At 42.9% G+C, this 19,282-nt stretch overlaps 4 protein-coding genes across 5 annotated transcripts; 1 reads left to right on the top strand and 3 right to left on the bottom strand.

The window, feature by feature from the left end:
* Positions 1-229: 229 nt before the first annotated feature.
* Positions 230-3,532, bottom strand: cnppd1 (cyclin Pas1/PHO80 domain containing 1). The gene is made up of 8 exons (XM_088369717.1): positions 3,346-3,532; positions 2,894-2,999; positions 2,705-2,786; positions 2,505-2,625; positions 2,088-2,216; positions 1,950-2,011; positions 1,768-1,885; positions 230-1,673 (listed from the first exon to the last, which is right to left on the bottom strand). The coding sequence occupies exons 1-8, from the start codon at positions 3,406-3,408 to the stop codon at positions 1,092-1,094; spliced, it is 1,263 nt and encodes a 420-aa protein (XP_088225843.1). The 5' UTR covers positions 3,409-3,532; the 3' UTR covers positions 230-1,091.
* A 137-nt stretch (positions 3,533-3,669) lies between these two features.
* abcb6a (ATP binding cassette subfamily B member 6 (LAN blood group) a) lies at positions 3,670-9,029 on the bottom strand. Its single transcript, XM_088369431.1, has 19 exons — positions 8,747-9,029; positions 8,141-8,655; positions 7,425-7,565; positions 7,168-7,357; positions 6,999-7,091; positions 6,662-6,854; positions 6,463-6,584; positions 6,194-6,369; positions 5,956-6,081; positions 5,795-5,871; positions 5,608-5,671; positions 5,445-5,530; positions 5,318-5,375; positions 5,141-5,245; positions 4,902-5,076; positions 4,712-4,824; positions 4,544-4,638; positions 4,412-4,480; positions 3,670-4,338 (listed from the first exon to the last, which is right to left on the bottom strand). Exons 2-19 carry the CDS (start codon positions 8,648-8,650, stop codon positions 4,176-4,178), a joined length of 2,556 nt encoding a protein of 851 aa, XP_088225557.1. The 5' UTR covers positions 8,651-8,655; positions 8,747-9,029; the 3' UTR covers positions 3,670-4,175.
* LOC148402874 (L-rhamnose-binding lectin CSL3-like) lies at positions 8,525-11,997 on the top strand. 2 transcript variants are annotated; one of them, XM_088369436.1, is made up of 9 exons: positions 8,525-9,120; positions 10,540-10,570; positions 10,642-10,677; positions 10,741-10,791; positions 10,862-11,000; positions 11,070-11,185; positions 11,340-11,390; positions 11,476-11,599; positions 11,677-11,997. In XM_088369436.1, exons 2-9 carry the CDS (start codon positions 10,540-10,542, stop codon positions 11,804-11,806), a joined length of 678 nt encoding a protein of 225 aa, XP_088225562.1. In that variant the 5' UTR covers positions 8,525-9,120; the 3' UTR covers positions 11,807-11,997. The 2 variants fall into 2 exon arrangements, with proteins under 2 accessions (XP_088225562.1, XP_088225564.1); XM_088369438.1 differs by lacking the exon at positions 8,525-9,120 and adding an exon at positions 9,662-9,998.
* A 1,490-nt stretch (positions 11,998-13,487) lies between these two features.
* LOC148402873 (gap junction gamma-1 protein-like) lies at positions 13,488-19,088 on the bottom strand. Its single transcript, XM_088369434.1, has 5 exons — positions 18,745-19,088; positions 16,835-17,104; positions 16,546-16,765; positions 14,943-15,599; positions 13,488-14,475 (listed from the first exon to the last, which is right to left on the bottom strand). Exons 2-5 carry the CDS (start codon positions 17,072-17,074, stop codon positions 14,462-14,464), a joined length of 1,131 nt encoding a protein of 376 aa, XP_088225560.1. The 5' UTR covers positions 17,075-17,104; positions 18,745-19,088; the 3' UTR covers positions 13,488-14,461.
* Positions 19,089-19,282: the final 194 nt, after the last annotated feature.

The raw sequence follows: 19,282 nt of genomic DNA, 5'->3' as shown, positions 1-19,282 counted from the left end.
GTATCCAATTTGCCCAAATTTCTGATGTTGAAAAGATTGATCCCGCAGATATAAGTCTAAATCTGTTTGGGTGTAGGTGATAAAATTATGTTTAATTATATTATATATATTATAATTAACAGTGCTGATATGCGGTAGAGTGGATGGATGGCTAGCTTGTCTTAAAAATAAAAGCTTAAGGTCAAATCTCCGAACAGAATTATTATTCACAAATTGATGCCGACGCAACTTAAAACTTCACCCAAAAAGTCCTTCTTTATTAATTAAGCTGACTTGCTTTACAATATTTGCATTTTACATGCATATACAAAATTAAGGACATTGTGCTTCCAAGTATGTCAAAATAAAATATCCAATTTTAAATTCCTGGGGACCACTTTGGCTTTGTCAGAAACACAAAAAAGTCGAACTTCAACTGTCCAAAAAGAGACATTTTGCAGTACCCGGTACATCTGAAGTGATGCGTGTTGTTACAACATAAATGGTCGTGAATGTGGAACTTCCAGAGCACATCAGAAAAGAGAAATAGCAGCTTGTGTGTTAGCATGCTAAATTCAGTAGCCTTATGTACGAAAACACAACCCCCAGAAAATAAGAAACTACTAAATATTAATATATCATATTACCCTGTTGTAGAAAGGTGGTCATAGCCTCAGAAGGAGGTGTTGAGCTATTTTTTTTTTTTACAATTCAAAAGAGTTGCAGCATCGTGCGCATGAACATGACCTGTTTGTTAAAGCATCAACATAATCGGAAAGCGTTTATGTTTCTTACGTCTCGCCAAGCTCCATTGTTTCATCTCAACATTCTTCAAACTTTCCCAGCTATCAATCCGAACATACGGATCAAGACCATCCACCTTGTAGCAAAAAAATAATAATAATAAAATAGCCTGCAAAACTACAGAAATCCTCAAAAATCTCTCAAAATAAGTCGATTTCTGTGGTCAAATAAAGTGACTATACTGAGCATCTCATGTTTGAGATGTACTTGTGTACGATTTCGCTTGTGTGTCGGTGATTAAAAGCAGTGCTGTTGTATTTTTTTTCTTTCCAGAGTACATGACGATCAGAAGCGGAGTCTGCGACGTGCTAGCCGGCCATGAGGAGCGCTTGCGTCTTGTCTACAGGTAACATAAACTTTGGATGACAAGCTGCCGACTGCCCGAGCGGAAACGCTTTGAGGTGAGAGATTGGACTCGCTTCCGCGCCTCCGATCAAGACGGAGGCCAACCACGACGCCTGACTGGCGATTACCGTTGAGGTGTTGCTCAGCGTGCGATCAGATAGCGAGAAGGTGCTACGACAGCTCGGACAAAAGATGGAAGTGCGCCGGGTTTCGGGAGACTCCAATTGTGTTTGAAGCTGTATGGAGGCCACGGAGGAAAGCAATGAGCCCCAGAGACACAATATCGATGGCTGCGGGGTGGCGTGAAGTGAAGCCGCTCCGAGCGAACGGGTGTGACTGTTCAGACTCTCGTTAGACAGAGTGCAACAAGGGAGTCGCTGGGATTGAGCAGGGGAGTCGGGGCTGGATAGCGCCGGGGCGACTTGGCCTGGTAACGTCGACGTTGTCCGGCCACTTGGACACAGACTCAGCTGGTGGAGCACAGTGCTCGTCGCAATGAGACCCGCCACGCTCGTCAGATACAAAAATCCGAGCATGCAGGAAACCTAGGTGGGGAAGAAAAACAAAACAAAAATCATTGCAATTGTTATATCAAATACTAAAACCACTTCAATGCTCCTGATGAGCCTCCCTGCTCACCTTGATAAAGTGCTGGTAGATAGCTGCAAGTGTTTGGCTCCACGCCGATTGCTCCAGCAGCACGCAGAGGTCAGTGTAGGAAAACCAGCCTCGCATCATCCCCTGATGCACAGCAATTCTGAGAACACAAAAATCATGTGAAAAAATAAATAAATCACAAAAAAACTTCTCATTTGCCATACCTGCTCTCTAGTTGGCTCAGTGCATCCAAGAATTCTTTGGACCCAGTGAAGAGACTCCAATCCTGCAAGAATGAACAAATATTGGGACAAAGAACAAGCGGGCACAGGCTACATGCGGGCGACCACTCACAAACTTACAATAGCCTTCAGGAAATTCATTTCCAGTTTATTCACGGTTTCAACATCCAGCTTTCCAGCTGCTCCCCACTCGTCGTTGAAGACCTCCTCTTCTTCTCCTTCGTCGTACAAGTACTTGCTGGCAACCATCTAAGAGGAGCAGATACGGTCAATCAAGACAAAGTTGATATCACGATAGTGGCCTATCCAATACGCATATCACAAAGATATGCATTTATCGATTCTAAATTATCAATCTATTTCAGTTTTGGACAATGTTCAGAGAGGAAGCATGCACTCTGCTGAATTCCAGTCCAGTCAGCATGTTGAGCTACCACTAGCTCTCCGTTTTTGGTGCACTCTGAACTTCCAAATGATTTGAGATTTGGGACAAATTCATGAATATGATCAAATGACCCTTGACCCCCAGACACATACCATGGAGATCAGAAAGAGGTCAGAGGAGGAAATCTTTTGTAAGTATTCAGGGTTTCTATTTCGAAGCCTTTCAATGTAGACCAGCGCCAGCATCATTGCACATGGTGAAATACAAGCTTCCCTGGATCAAAAATAAAAAAAATTCCTGTGAATATAAACTTTTCAATTGTATGAAAATGCACCACAATCGTGTTGCACACCTGGACACATGAACGGCATAGTTCTTGTGGAGTTTCCTTATTGGGCTTGGTGCAGATTTCTGGAAGAGTTCAACGGCGATGTCTGAAGAAGATGACAGTGAAGATTTAAAGCGTACATTTTAAGTTCGTCCTCAAATTTCACCCCACAGGCCAACATTGCTGTGGTTCATGTGAAAGAAAGACCGTCACCTGTCACAGGGGAAGAGAGTACTTCAAGTGACGTCACATCTCGATCCAATCCATAATACAGTCGCTTTCTCACTCGTTCAGACAACCTTTGGTGTCCTGGAAGAAACTGCAAACACAAAATGCACTTTACATTGAATGTCAAGGCCGACACGTTAACAGGTTTCACCTTTGACCCTTGGAGCAGACCGCTATTACCTTGTGTGCGCATTTGTACTACGTGAAGACGAGTCCGCCAAAATACAAACTAAACGTGGTCAGGTTCCAGATAAAACTTGATACAATGTGTTCATTTAATCAGTAATTTTGCGAGTAAGGTAACCTTGTTTTCTTTCTACCCATTTGACAAACAGTACGAAGTGACAAATCATTAAAAACATTCACGGACTGTGAAGTAGCAAGCTAACGTAGCGCCTCGAGTTAGCTTAGCTTTGATCGTTTAGAGGAAAACCTACCGTGAACTCGCGAAAGTCCGAAAATTGGATCGCTGTATCGTTAAACAAAAAGTCGAAGTCCATCGCTCCGTTTAGTGAACGATCAGCATTTATCCAGGCTGAAGTTAGTAGGACAAGTTACTAACTAACTAGCTTGGCCTGGTGATCGCCTCACTCCGCCAGAAATAGGAAACACGCCCTTGCTTTGCGCTGTGACGTCATATACATTCTTGCAGCTGTTCTCTCAATGACTGTCCAGCAGGGGGCGCGCTGTCTCCAATGACCGGAATACAATACCTGAAATGTGTTTTTACAAGCCATGCACATAATCACAAAGCCTCAAACTCAGTGGCATAATGTATGGATTTATTATGACCTACATATAAATATGAAAAATGTCCACATCATAATTATTTCCCTTACACCTATCACATGGACAGTAACAGTGAACCCCTGCATCCATACGGTCTGGAATCTTTTCCCAATATTTAAACCAAAAAATGGGTCAGGGGATCAAAAGTGCAATTATAATGGGCGTAAATTTTATGTGGATTTTTGCGATCCGGAGGCAGCTCTGGTCCCTCTGCCGTGCGAATAGCGAGATGGCGGGGGTCTACTGTATTTACTAAGCTCTAGAATTAAAATGTAATGAGTAGTAATCTTGATACAATTCTGAGAATTGAACCCTGACATAGATGGACAAACTAGTGCTTGTTACATTGCACCAGTCAAAAAAAACAACAACAACCCATTACATTCATAAACGCAAACACAATTTTAAATTTAAAAAAATAAATAAGCATGATACATTCTACCAAATTCAAATATAATGTAAACTCCAACCAAGCTATTCAATGTCCATGATGGTGGCCTGAGTCGGTGGAAGGCGGCTGCAGTTTCTCAGACGTGCGGTCTTTAGCTTCGGTGTCTGATGAAGAATCAGAGTCCTGAGCCTGCTGTTGATTCGCCCACATGTCTGCATACAGGCCTTGTTTTTGCAGTAGCTCCTCGTGTCTTAAATACAAAAATAGGCACTTATTATTACTACATCATCAAATATGAACATCACTGGAAAAAGCGGGCGTACCGTCCTCGCTCAGCAATCCGACCCTCGTTGACGACAAGAATCTGGTCGGCTCCGATGATTGTGGACAACCTACGAACGCGTCTTATTAGCTACAATAAAAGTCACCGGGATAGCTGTGAAGGTGACGTTTACCTGTGCGCTACGACAACTGTCGTATGATTAGCGCAGACTTTGGCTAGTGAGGCCTGAATGTTGCGTTCTGTTTGGGTATCCAGTGCTGACGTGGCCTGCGGAGACACCACGTGAGGTCAAATACTGCAGATTTAGGAGTTGGATGAGCTGAGTGACAACAATGATCACCTCATCCAGCAGGATAATCTGTGGTGCCTTGAGGATGGTCCTCGCTATGGCCACCCTCTGCTTCTCTCCTCCACTCAGCTTCAGGCCTCGTTCCCCGACTTGAGTGTCATAACCTACCAGAGACAAACATGACAGTGTACTTTTGTCGACCCAAAAAGGACGAATCAGAACGGACGATTCTCTCAATCACCTTCTGGGAACTCCATGATTCTGTCATGGATATCGCCGGCGACGGCGGCCTCTTTAACCTCCTGGTCGCTTGCGGAGACGCGACCGTAGCGGATGTTCTCCAGTATGGTGTCGTTGAAGAGCACCGTGTCCTGCGGGACCACGCCGATGTGCGCTCGCAGCGATGTCTGGGTCACCTGGACGCGAAGAAAATGAGCTTTCCCTCTCGACAGAAACGCACACCCTTAAACAAACTCTTACTTTGGATATGTCCTGGTCATCAATGTAAATACAACCCCCTCGAATATCGTAGAAGCGGAAGAGGAGTCGAATGATGGTGCTCTTCCCGGATCCTGACGGCCCTACCTATGGAAGGTTCTACAAAAATATTCATTCTTTTTTTTCATAGAGATGACTTTTCCGCAGGTTTTGACATACCAGGGCCAGAGTCTGTCCAGGTAGTACGGTAAAGGAGACATCCTTGAGAACCTCCTTGCTGCAAAACAGGAACGAATACTCAGTCAAACTGCTAGATGTTTGAACGACCAAGCAAAAGGGAACCCACCCGTCGGTGTAACTGAAGTGAACATTTTGAAACTCAACTTTTCCCAGCTTGTAGTGAAAACTGACGGCATTCAAAGCATCTCTCACCTGCGTAGAATAAAGAATTGTTTTCGTGAACGTGGACGTAACATGACATCGTTCACACCCGTTCGAATCAAACGTACCTCCTCCTCCTCCTCAAACAGCTCGATCATGCTTTCCATGTCAATGAATGAATTTTGGATCATTCTGAAACAATCATCGAAACAAATTAATAAACCCGTCCATCCATTTTCTATACCGCTTGTCCCTGAACCGGTCGCCAGCCAATCACAGGGCAGCAATCAATAAATATGCTGCCTTGTTCTTTACCTGTAGTAGGTACCGAACCAGTTGAGAGGGGTATACAGTTGGATGATGTACGTTCCAAACAGGACAAAATCACCAACCTGGGATAACACGTGAAACACTTCAAGCATGTATTGTTGAGAAATTAAGTTAGAAAACCCTAAATCCCACGTGAATGCCGGCACCTTGAATTTTCCTTCGGTCACAAAATAGGCACAGAGCAGAGAGCCGGCCAGGAGACCTGCTCCGATGATCAGGTTCTGGGTTTGGTTGAGGAGGGCCAAGGAGGCCTGTGCCTTCCATTCTGACGACTGCAGTGGTAGATACAGTAACTGTTAGACACTCACACGCTGACTACATTATTTACTGAAATAGTTCTTTAAAAGAAACCTGGATTTGTTTCATCAATATACGGTTACACACCTGGTATTTCAAGATGGCGTCCTCAAAGCGTCTGACTTCATAGTTCTCTGCGTTGTAGTATTTCACCGTCTCAAAGTTCAGCAAGGAGTCGACGGCCTTCGTCTTAGCAGCGTTGTCCTGCTGATTCATGGCCCGTCTATATTTTGTCCTCCACTCGGTAATAATGATGGTCAAAGCTGGTGGGCAAAGAGACAGAATATATATATATTTTTTTTTTTTACTAGGAGTGACAGCTGAGGATCTTTGAAGCACCAAGCGATCTTACTCACTGAGGTAGAGGGTCATGCACACAAAGACAATAAGGCCAAACCACGCGTTGAAATAGGTGATAAAGTAAATGATGGCGATGACAATGTCAACGATTGTTGGGACGATGCTGAACACAATGTAGCTGTGGAGGGAAAAATAAAATCTTTTAATTCTCCCGCTCTGGCATAAATAAAAAAAAAGTTGACGAAATTGATTCACCTGAGCAAGTTGTTGACGGATGAGGTACCACGATCGATGCTTCTCAGCACGTCACCGGTTTTGCGACCCAGGTGCCAGCGCAGTGAGAGGGCGTGCAGGTGGCCAAACAGGCGCACTTGGACCATCCGGTTGGTGAACTGCTGCACTCGGATCCACAGGAACGCCCGCAAGTTGCTGACAAAACCTGTAGCTCCTGCAGGACAGTTTACACACGGTCACTTGCCAAGCGTCCATTTTGGATCCATTCATCAAATAGTCCGTAAAAAGCCTGACATTTACTTGCGATCATTTCAACTCAAATCAGATTTACAGTAAAAACGGAGAAGGTTTGTCCTACCTGCTCCCCCGCCCTGCATGAACTTGAGCAGGACATAAATACACACAGTGGTGGTCAGAGTGTTCCAGCTGCTGCCATCAGTCAGTTCATTGACTGAATAAAGAAGACAAAAATCATGATTAAAAAAACATGAAGCATCAGGTGAGGTGAACCGGTTGGTTATACTCACCTATATTTTTGTAGTAAATGGGAACAAAGACATTAATTGCCCTCTCTGTTCCCAGCAGCCCCAGACAGAAAAGGACAAGAAGCTGGAGCCAGATATTGCCCCGAGGCCACAAGGAAGGTAGCAGCAACCTGGCCTTCTTGGCGAAGCCCTGCCAAGTCGACTGGTTCTCATTTGGTGCACCCAAAAGGCTCTGAGACAGACGTAGTCAAAGTTACCAAATGGTAGCAAAGAATATTTTTGGTTTCGTTCATTATTACCTGTCCGCTTTGCTCGACATCTCGCTCGTCTTCATTTATAAGCACCATGTATGGTTTCTTTGGCAACCCTGGGGCCTTAAGACCAAGAAAGAAGAGCAGTCCTGTTCCCACATAGCGCGTCAACCATAAGCCAAACTGCACCTAAAAGATTTCAAGAACAGTCAACATGTGCCAGATAAGTTGATGCATGTCACTTTCAGTTGCCGTGGGAGGGGCAAGACGCGGCGGCCTCTTGCTGACAGTTTTTGGGAGCTAACACAGTGACTCAGCAAAAAAAAAGGAGTAGAGGGTGCATCTCGACGTCTTAAGTACATTTCGAAACAATCTAGTATTACTGGAAACAAGACTGACAACGTGCAGTTCCAAGCAATGACACACCTTTTGTAAATAAGTAGCTTCGAAACCACTCAATTGTACAGCGAGTCCACACTATTAAATATTAACTCGACGTTAATTAATGTATCATAGTTTGACCCACAACAATCTGAAAAAACGCACAACTGCAAGCAAAATTATAACCCCCCAATTTTAGACATCAAAAAAGCTCCTTTTATAACAATAATGTTCAATTATAATTGTTCTTGTTTATTATGATTTTTTGCAGTTGATCATGTTGCCTTTTGTTTACAAACATGAGAGGCAGAAATATTATAGCTCTCTATGCTGCAGTGCAATTTTACACTATATATACACTAAATAGTGTTGTTCTGGTGTACCTGTTGCCGATTGTCTTCCAGACCCCACCACCAGTGAGGACTGAACCAGGAGACGAACGCCAGGTTCTCCCCTGCGAACGCCGTCGCCCAGAACAGTAGTAGAGCCGTGCTGTGGCCCCGTGTTCGATCCATGACCAGAGCTCTACGCCTCTCCACAATAAGCAAGGTAAGCCCCCAAATCCAGGCTAGGATGGAGAAGCAGCCATAGAGCACCACATAGCCTGGGAGCTGGTCTCCTCGGGTGGCTCGCCACACCATCCCACCCAGAAACTGAACCAAGACAATGCTGGAAATGGCCAGTTGGAGTGTGTAGAGACGAGAGCGGGGGATGAACTTTGGCTCCATTGCTGTGCCATACTTCTGGTAGAAGATGAAGTGGATGGTGCCGAGGAAGAAAGAAATGGTGAGGAGGACAGCAGGGACCACAGTGAAGTAAAAGCAGGGGGCGATTCCTTCATCCACCCACGTATGGGAAATGGGAAATCCGGATTCACAATAGGAGTGCAGCATGACTCCTGCCAGGCAAAAATCAAACGAGTCAACTTCAGCACGTACTTTTCTTACTTTACAAAAGTCACATAAATGTTAATCGTACAACCAACTTACCTTGTTTCAGCTTAACTTTGACGATGCACAAGCTCCAACTGGTTATTATAAAGAAGCTAGCAGGTGTGCTAGCCTTGTTCTTTCCACAACAACACCTTGGGCTTGAAGAAAGGTGACCAACATTCGAGCGTGTTGCGTTTTGTGCGTCATCTGCTCCGTCCGTGTTTGTTTTTTGGGCTGCTCGGTGACGTCGCGCATGTTAGACAACCGACTAACCTTGCCAAAAGACGTCTGTTACACAAACGACAGTACGGATGTATCTTAGCGTTTGGCGCCCCCCAGAGGACATGGAGATAACTTCTTCTAATGTGTTAGTTGGTGCATATTAGGCATTACCGCCACCAGGGGGACTGGAGTGGAACGAGAACGTGCAGGTAAAAAAAGAAGTAGTACAGTCGTCACAATTTGTATTTCTTTCTTTCTTTCTTTCTTTCTTTCTTTCTTTCTTTCTTTCTTTCTTTCTTTCTTTCTTTCTTTCTTTCTTTCTTTCTTTCTTTCTTTATTTATTTATTTATTTATTTATTTATTGCTCTTATTTATTCATTGTATGTGCCTTCTTGTTTTTGCTTTTTGGATTGTTTACTTGAATGTTTTGTTTGTCCGTGGACAATATAATATAATATAATATAATATAATATAGTATAACATAATATAATAATATAATATAATATAATATAATATAATATAATATAATATAATATAATATAATATAATATAATATAATATAATATAATATAATATATATTATAATAATATATAATATAATATAAAATAATATAATATAATATAATATAATATAATAATATAATATAATATAATATAATATAATATAATATAATATAATATAATATAATATAATATAATATAATATAATATGTAATATGTCTTGTCACAGTGGGATAGTAGGAGACGCAATTTTGATCTGTTTGTGTGTCTTGACATGTGGACAAATTGACAATAAAGCAGACTTTGACTTTGATATCAGAAAGGTGTCAACCCTTAAGAGGAGGCAGACACGATGACTTCCAGTGGGGGAACGTGGGAGGCAAGACTGGCATGGTGAAGTCAAAGCAGGCATGACAAGATTTTTTTAGGACGCATGACATATGTTATGTTTTTTGGATGTGGAAGGTGTTCGGAGAAAACCCACGCAGGCACGGGGAGAACATGCAAACTCCACACAGGGAGGGCTGGAAGTGGAATTAAACCTGCGCCCTCTGAACTGTGAGGCGAACATGCGTGTCAGAATAATGTATGTGCATATACTAAATATTTTTCAAAGCTACCAGGGCCTGTATGAAAATCTTAATTTTATGCTGTTTTTGCTCTTGTTAACTTTGCAAATTGTATGTTTACATATGGGCCATTGGAATAAGTCAATTTTCACACACAAATCTCCTTAACACATCGCAATATAATGAGCAAACCACCCACGGGCACATCTATTCATCTCTCTGATAACATTAATCTTTAAAAAAATACTATAACAGTACCGAGTCCAGCTTCAATCATGAAACATCGTTCAAATATTGTTCACTATTCAATACAAACCATTTTATTATTTTGCTTTTGTACAGTAATTGTCTCCTAGGGTGTGATCAAAAGAAACCCAAAGTTCCTCATTGTGAGGAAAAAAAAGTCTATTTGCTCAAAACAAGCATTGAAACGTCAATTTACCTCAACCAATATTGGTCCTTATGCAATATTTGTCTTCCATCTTGTATGCCTTTGATCATGCTTGCATATAAACACGATTCGCCACCGTCTCGCCATCTCTCACTTCAACCGGCAAGATGTTCATCGCCAAGTTGACCGCCGTGTCTCGTGAGTATACTCAGGCAAGTCGGAGGGAATGTCCTTCCAATGTCAACGCGTGTATTTTCTCTATCTTGCAGTTCTGCTCGCAGCATGCTTTCAAACATCTGATGCAGGTTTGTATGGAAAACCTCAGTAAGGATGTAAAGGTCAAGGGTTTAACTCAAATGTCCCTCCAGAGTTTTTGTTCGACGTGGCCTGCCCGGGAGTTAACTCGGTGCTGCAGTGTCGTACGTACGGCCGACGTTCAAGCACTTGCGGCATTTGTTTGATTCTTCACGTGTGCGTTGCGTTTTTCAGCCACCGGATACAGAATCCGCGTCATGGCTGTAGTCTACGGTTTGCAGGAGAACGCTGACTGCTCCAATCGCCAGCAGCCTGCTCAAGTCATCATGGAGGACGGCATTCGCCCACAATACCTCACTTGGATGAAAACCATGTAAGGCATGTTACTGGGAATATATTAAAGCAAGATGGTTGGAATCATAAGGACTTCTTAATCCTACAGCTGTGATGGAGAGCCGCGGTGCCGCCTGCCAAAGCCTGACCCAGCGGTCTTCACAGATAACTGGTCACCTGACAACTTCATCCAAATCGTCTACGATTGTGAGGAAGAACACGAAGGTACGACTTTTTGGAGCTTCCACCGGTCACACAATCGATTCATTTTGACACTTCCAGACTTTTTTTTAAATCTTGTGCTGGTTGAAATAAAGCTGACCGTGAAATTTTCTGTGCATATAAACACTTCTATTAAAACTTGCAAATGCTTCCCTAGGCTTGATAAGAAAGTATGTGTGTGAAGGAGAAACTGAAACTATCTCATGTGGTGAGTAAACAACCATTTTTTTCCCTTTCATTTGAAAACACAAACATGTTTTTGAAACCGCTCGCGCTTTCCATGTCATCATCAGATAGTGGACAAGTGAGGGTCCTGAATGCCAAGTACGGCCGGCTGGATGAGAACATCTGCACTGATGAGCCCTCAGTGATGACTTTCTGCAACAATCCCAATACTCTGCTTAGACTTTTCTCTCTGTACGTATCACCCAAAAGAAATTCTGTTCAATGTTGGTGTTTCTTTTATTTGAACTGTCATTTCAATGTCTTCGTAGGTGCAACAGAGATGTACTTGGTACCGATTCGTGCACCGTGACACCAGACGACGACACTCTGGGAGTTCCCTCTCCATGCGATGACCTTCCAAAGTATCTCACTCTGGATTATTACTGTAGCGATATGTAATATGGCAAGATATCAACATTGAAATGTGGTTCGGCTGAAGCATTGAATCTACATCAAGACCTAAAGTTGAAATGATGTTCTTTCAAGCATCATGGAAATGCGAAGATGCATGCTTCAGTTGATTTTACAGCGAATCAATGTTAAGAATCAATGTCTATTCAACTGTTATTAAATTAGAACTTGCATTCACATTTTAGTTTGGTTTTAATTTAATCAATGTTAAAGGGACACAAAAGTGACCATTTTTTTCCATAATTAGCCTAATTTATGTATTTTTTTGATTAAGAAAATGAAAAAAGTTATTCTCTTTTATCCAACAAATGCCTTTAAAAACGCCCACTTTTAATGAGGCCACGCCCCTTCTCTCCATGTCTGGTTCATGACATTACGGAAGGAATCGATCACAATTTCCTCTTTAAAATCATTGTACAGACGTCGCTTGAAATATCAAAATAAAGGGAATCAACCAGCCTCTAAATCATGGGTGGCAAACATAAGGCCCGGGGGGCCAGATACGGCCCGTCACATCATGTTATATGGTCCGTAAGACAAATGGACTTCATATATAAATACTCCAATTACAAATTGTCTTCACTTTTGAAAAATAGAGAAGTTGCTAGCAATTTTGATCATATTCATCTTTTTAAAAGATTCAAACAGTTTTTACCAGTCTGCGATTTCAAAACGAGTTAAACATGCGGCTTTCTGAAAGCTGAATTGTTCATACGTCGTTATTTATTCAATAAAAATGGGTTCATATAACTTACATTTCCTCTGAAGTCCACGTATGGGGTGCCACCTTCGCCGTCTATCCCAAAAGGAGGTGCTTTAAACGGCCACACTCGCTCACACTACCAGGCTCTGTGTAAAAAGTTAACATCATTTTTAATTTGAGGCCATGTTTTTGTTCTTGTTTATCTTTTGGGTGTTTACATGTGTCTCTTGGAATAAGTCAATGTTGACACACCAATCTCCATAATGCACATAATGACGATGTAAATCCAAACCACCCACAGGCACATCTATTCATCTCTCTGATAAATACAATCATTAAAAAAAAAAAAAAAAAAACACTATTCCACTCAAGCCAGTCAAGCTTGAAATGTCTGAGTCTCAAAATAAGCTATTTGCAACGAAAAGTCGATTTACCTACCTACTCTTAGATCCTAAGTGGCTTTAGAAATCCACATCCACTTGTGTGAGCTGCTTGGTGTCTCTAATTTGCCATTTTTCTTTGATAGGTGATAAAAGGAGCCACCAGAGGTCAGTGTTGAGCAACCCCCGTTCACTGGCTCTCTGCTAACTAGAAAGTAGATGTTGAATGAAAATAAACCGAGCAGCTAATGAGTGATGTGATCTTTTTGATAACATAATATTTTTCAAAGGTACCAGGCCCTGTGTAAAAAATTTGAACACTTAATATCGTTTTGTTTTTTTTAATTCATGGTCCTGGAAGTTTTTAATTTAATTGTGGCACAGTCTTTCCTGATTATTCAGATTTGCCCAGTTATTGCCTCAGCTTTTGTTCGATTTAATACAATAGTTTGGTTTTCATAAGTGCTATTTAGCTGTTTGATAAGCCACGTGGGAAATCTTTTCTCCAATTCCATTTGTCAACACTAGATGACAGTAAAACATTTTTTTTCCCCTTTTTGTAAGCCTCCAATAAAACCAGTACAACTCTGTTCAAATATATTTACTCTCTAGAAAAACAATATCAACAACTAGAAAATCAATTGCATCATTTGGAATATACCGTAAATCTTAAAGACAAAACACTTGAAATGAGAAACAATGCAATGTAACATTTTCTGGGCGTCATCTTTTCAAGTCAGACCAAAAAAAAAATGCGATGGCAGTCTGAGATTGTGTTGACCTTCCACGTTGCTGACACCAATGTGAGGTTGGGCCGGCCGGTAAGCATCCGGAAGTATGAACATGGGCCATGCGTGTCAGCGATGGAAAAGTATGTCTCACCTAAGAGGAATGCATTTCAGCAGGATGGAGTTGGCATCACTGCTTACCACACAGCTCAATGAGCTTTAGCCCAAAAGGAAAAAAAAAGTCATCATTTGCCAAACCTTCCGCAGTGACAAAGGTGAATCATTTCATGAAGAACAAAACAAACAAAAAAACTCAATTACCTATCTTGTCTGAGCCCTGTGCTTGTGAGTTTTAAGGTCGACAAAGATCTGAATGAAATGTAGTGAGTCAGTTTTTGGCAATCCTTAGGAATGTTTTTGGCGCATAAAGAATTCAAGCATTTCCCAGTCCAGCATTTTGGTCCAACAAATGAAATATAGAAGCTTTAGATAAACAACACCACTGAGCCCTGCTTTGGAATCATCTACAGAAACATTACACACACAATCAAAAAAAAATCTTTTGTGAGAAGGACAAAAAAAAACAAAAAACTGGGGCAATAGAAATGGACAGGAGGAACTTTAAGGCCAATTAAGTCAGCTCGCGAGAGTGGCGTGGCTGCCCTGGACATTTGCTTCAAAATGAATCGATAATGTTCATAATACTGCATTCTTTTTTTTCTTTTCACACAAAGACACACATTAAACATACACATCCTCTCTCAGTGGTCCAACTGCTTTTCCAGATAAGGCTGGTAGGAATGACAAGACAGAAAACAGCCAGAAAGCAGGTTCAGGCATGTATTCCTACAAAGGGAGACAAAAAGAAAAACACTTAAATCTTCAGAAATTCACTTCAGATTCGTCAAACCGCAGGAAAATTCTGTAAAAAATTTTTTTATTTTAAAGTCCTTGTAAAGTAACAACCCTGCCAAATCTAAATGACTTAAAAGGGGGGAAAAATAATTCCACTTCATCACACACATTCCTAAATGTTTCAGGAGCAAAAATATGTTTAAAGCCTTCAGGGGTTGTAATAAATCCCAGCAGTTTCTTGTGGGGCTTTCAACACAACCGTGGAAGTTGCTAGCATACAGCTAGCGCAAGAGCTAATTAGCTCCAATCTTCCTGTGTTGACATTGCATCATCTCCCTAATCTTAAGCGGCTTTTTCTCCAATATTCATTCAGATTGGCTGTATTGAAATTGGACCCAAGATTTTGATTTGGTGAATATAATAATAGGATAAATAATGTCAAGGTGATTCCTAAATACCTTTTTGGCTCACATCCGCCTGCTTCTCTTGAGCAAAATTGAGCCGGTTCTGCTCGGCCGGCGTTTGCGCCACGCCGTGGACTTCGGGGCTGCTGCTGCGTGAAGGACTTCCCTCCTCTGTGTGGTAGGCCAGGTCCAAGTGCTGCTGTGCCAGCTTCAAGTGCCTGCGCAAGCGCTCCACGTCGCGGGCCGAGTTGCCAAAACCGTCCAGGCCAGTCGGCGAGATCCTGAGCTCTTCTTTGGCTCCTTTTTTCACAGCGGCGTGATACCCCGGCGGCGCCGAGGCTATGGCGTGAAGGGACGAGGGCGCGCGTGATCGCAGGGTGGCCCGCTTGCGGAAGCTGTCACGGATCCCGCCGATGCCCAAGTGGAGGATTTCGAACATGGTGAGGATCAGGCAGAGGAAAGACACCACGTACATGATGAGCAGGAAGATGGTCTTTTCGGTGGGCCGAGACACGAAGCAGTCCACCGTGTGCGGGCACGGCGAGCGAGTGCACGTGTAGAAGGGCATAACCTCGAAGCCGTATAGAATGAACTGGCCGCAAAGGAAGCCCACTTCGAAGGCCGAGCGCCACAGGAGCTGGCAGATGTAAACTTTCATCAGACCGTCTCGCAGGATTCTTCGTCGTCCATCGTGCTTCTTCTCTTGTGAGCCTTGAGTGATGCCAAAAAAAAGCAACAATGGTTGGACCTCAAAGAGCCTGATTACTAAGACAACGTGAGCAAAGCTATGGGAAGTTTTTGCATTGAGAACATCAGAGCCTGAGGCCACATCTTTTTTTTAAAAAAAAAAAATTGAGTACCATGTCTTCCAAATGCAGATTATACATAATTCACATTCATTTTATAGTTTGCTTTCTTTGAGCTAGTCCTTTGACACAAACATCTACTTAAGTCAAGTACATGCGCTTTTTGCGACCTCGGCGAACAAGCGCCAGTGGGAAAACTGCCCTGCATTTTATCCACAGCTTAGGAATGTTTTTTCAAACCTTGAAGAGCTAACAATGAAATTCAAACATTGAAGAATTCCAAGCAGCTCCTGAGAACCTTCAAAAGAGGCGAGCTGTAACATTTTGCACATTGGTTTGTAGTAAAATGACGAGATGCCGCTAATAAACAATACTGCACTCCATAATAAGAAACTACGACGCTTTCTTTCCTTTACAATCATATGTTGTATGCGCCCCCACTAATCGAAACGCGGCATTCAGCTTAAAACTGCGTTTGTGGTATATTAAAGGCAACAAAATGTTAAGATTCATTTCAGGGGTCGGCCATTTTGCCAATTGCTGTGACATCACAGTTGCCAAGTCACAACCAATCACAGCTCACCAGTTGTTTGAAGCTGAGTCGTGATTGGCTGAAAAAATGTGGTCATTTTCAGTTGACTAAGTAGCAAAATGGCCGCCCCCTGAGACAGTGGATATTAGCTTTTTTTTTCTTTTCTTTTTTGTCTGTGTTGGGCTGCCAAGAACATATTACGAAGAAAAAAAAAAATAGGTTCACTTCCTCTTTAACAGTGAGAAAGAAAGTTTGATTCTTCTTCTTGTGGCTTTATTGAGCTGTGACCTCCCGTTGAGAGCTAACGACGACATCTTACTTTTGTCCGCCTTGTCTGGCTTCTCATGTTCAATCTCCTCGGCGACCATGGGGTCTTCTTCCCCGTTGTCCTCGGCCTCCTCATAGTCGCGAACGGCACCCCGGTTCACGATGGGCATCCTCTTCTTTCGTCGCGGACGGTAGTCCGTGTCCTCCATGCGGGCGATCTTATGCATGGCGAATCCCAGGTACATAATGGTGGGAGTGGTGATCATAATTACCTGCAGCGGATATGATCTCACTTCAGTCACACATTTGATGCCAGACAAATCACGTCATGTAAAACGTACCTGAAAGATCCAGAATCGCACGTGCGAGAGCGGCGCAAAGGCGTCGTAGCACACGTTCTCACAACCCGGCTGCTGCGTGTTGCAGACAAATTTGCTCTGCTCATCGTAGTAGATGGTCTCCCCGCCGACCGCCGTCAGGACGATACGGAAGATGATGAGCACCGTCAGCCAGATCTTCCCTACGAAGGTGGAGTGGTTGGAAATCTCGTCTAGCAGACGAGTCAGGAAACTCCAACTCATTGTGCCGAGGTGAGCAAGGAGCTAAATGAGCTTTAGGGAAGCATAGAAAATAACAATGAGATAATTTCACAATGCTATATACGAGTTTTTTTTTTAGTGGCATTTTATATGGGGTAAATTATACTAAGCATTAGGCTGGTGGAATTTTTTGATGTTTACATATATTGAGTTGTCTTTCTTTCGCGTCAGTCCGCTTTAAAGTAAACTTGAAGTAATAAGTAGGCTTGAAACTAGCACATTGCATTATTTGGAGAACTGAGAAAACCTGAACTGTGTTTTAAAAAGTTGAAAAAATTTGCTGATCAAACGGTGATTCACGCAAGTAGAGCGGGAGCCATTTTCCAAAAGAAGGATCAGGATGTGGCAAGACCAAGCGACGGCAGCAAAAAGCAAATAAGCTACTGCTGCAGGGTGACATCTGTTTTCACCCTACAATTACCAAACACCACCTTCAGACTCCAAGTTGGGGGAGCAGTTTTAGAGCTGCAGTGTGAAAGCGGAGGGATGGGGGGGGGGCACAGAGGTGACTGTCCCTTTAAGTACCACTTCACTGTGACTGATGGGATTTGCAGCCGTGGCAGAAACTCGGGCAAATTAAAGGCCGCTCAATTCTGTCTTAGTTTGTCCACTAATGCTCTCGAAAATACTTTGATTTCACGTCCGAGGTCTCAGTGCAACTCAAGACGTGGCAGCAAAATTTGAATACAGTATGTCACGACCTCAATTTGTGCGATAAAAAAACGACGCCATGGGAAGATGTCCGAGACATAGATAGATAGATAGATAGATAGATAGATAGATAGATAGATAGATAGATAGATAGATAGATAGATAGATACCAAACCAACAAGTGCGACAAGTGAGAAGTCAAAGAAACAAAGACAAGGGAAAAACAAGGGGGAAAAAAGCGCTACGGATATTATTCAACAATGTTTAAAAGTGAAGTTTAAAAAACCTTGCAGAGCAGATAAAGACAAAAAAAAGTTTAAAAGGCAAAATACACTTTTAAAAAGATCAATATTGGGTCCTTTTTGAAGGTCTCTCAACTTTGAGGAGCCCTCAAGGACTTTGGGACAAGCTTTTTAATGTTGGGGAATTTTTATATACATTTTTATATACATCTAAAAATGAAAAGTACTCTGCACTTTTGTGGTATAAACAACACTTGGCCTAACTCCTCGACGTGGACGCCAAAGGTCAAATGCCTCTTTACAGGTTTGACAAACGTGCCGCCAGCTGACCCAAAAAAAAGGCCCGTTTTAACCTCCACTGCTGCAGAATTTGGGGGTGGGAGGGGGGTTGTCTGGTCTGGAAAGTGTGTGCAAAGAATCCGGACAAAGCGGAGGCGTTTTAACATTCCTGGCTAACCCAAAGCAGAAAGCTGGATTTTAGGGGTTCCAGGAGAGCTGACGCGGAGGCCACGCTTCGCACGACGCACGAACGCAAACACGCGGAGTCGACACAGACGCCATCAAACTTTGCGCCTAGCTAAAATAAGACGTCAAAATGCGGTGGAATACATCGAACCAATGATTTGGTTTACTGCGCTCTGACTGGTTTTGGTGGTAATCTAAATATGGCTATGACGCGCGTCCCCGAGGTAATGTCTGAGTGCGTGGGTTTTTACAAATAGTCTGGACATTATTTCATTCAGTTGGGTGCCCACTTACCGACTCCAGCAACCAAACGTCGCAACGAACCGCACTCGACAGACGATCTGACGTTTAAAAGCAAACTTTCAGCATGGCCAACTTAAGCTCCACAGTTGGCCGGCCACCGAAAAAGAAAAGCAGCCGAGCGCGCTCCAACAAAAGTGACTCCAGAGTCAAAAAAAGCAACCTTGCGCGCTTAATTGCGTCAGCAGGTTTTCCCAATTAGCGTGCGTGGCTGCCGTCAGTGTGTGTCCATTCAGCCCACCGTGACCCCCGCGCGCCGGGGTGCTCCAAAGTAAAGTGTTGGCTTCCGTGGGCTCCTAACTCTTCTTCCTCCTCCTCTTTGTCGTCTCCGACGTACCGCGTAAGTGGCCCCAGCATTAAGCACCCCCCCCCCCCGCCCCGCATGAAACCCGAGAACACTACCACCAACTATTTTTTGTTTTTTTTTTGTCCCTGAACACAAAAGTTGTTTTTTAAAACGATGATGTTGTTGTGCAAGTGTCCGACATAATGTTGCACATTGCCCACGTAGCCTTTCAGATTCAATTTGCGG

This window comes from Syngnathus floridae, chromosome 2 (assembly GCF_059516105.1).
Source record: "Syngnathus floridae isolate MCC-2025c chromosome 2, RoL_Sflo_1.0, whole genome shotgun sequence".
Lineage (NCBI taxonomy): Eukaryota > Metazoa > Chordata > Actinopteri > Syngnathiformes > Syngnathidae > Syngnathus > Syngnathus floridae.
This window is presented reverse-complemented; position numbering and strand designations above follow the sequence as displayed.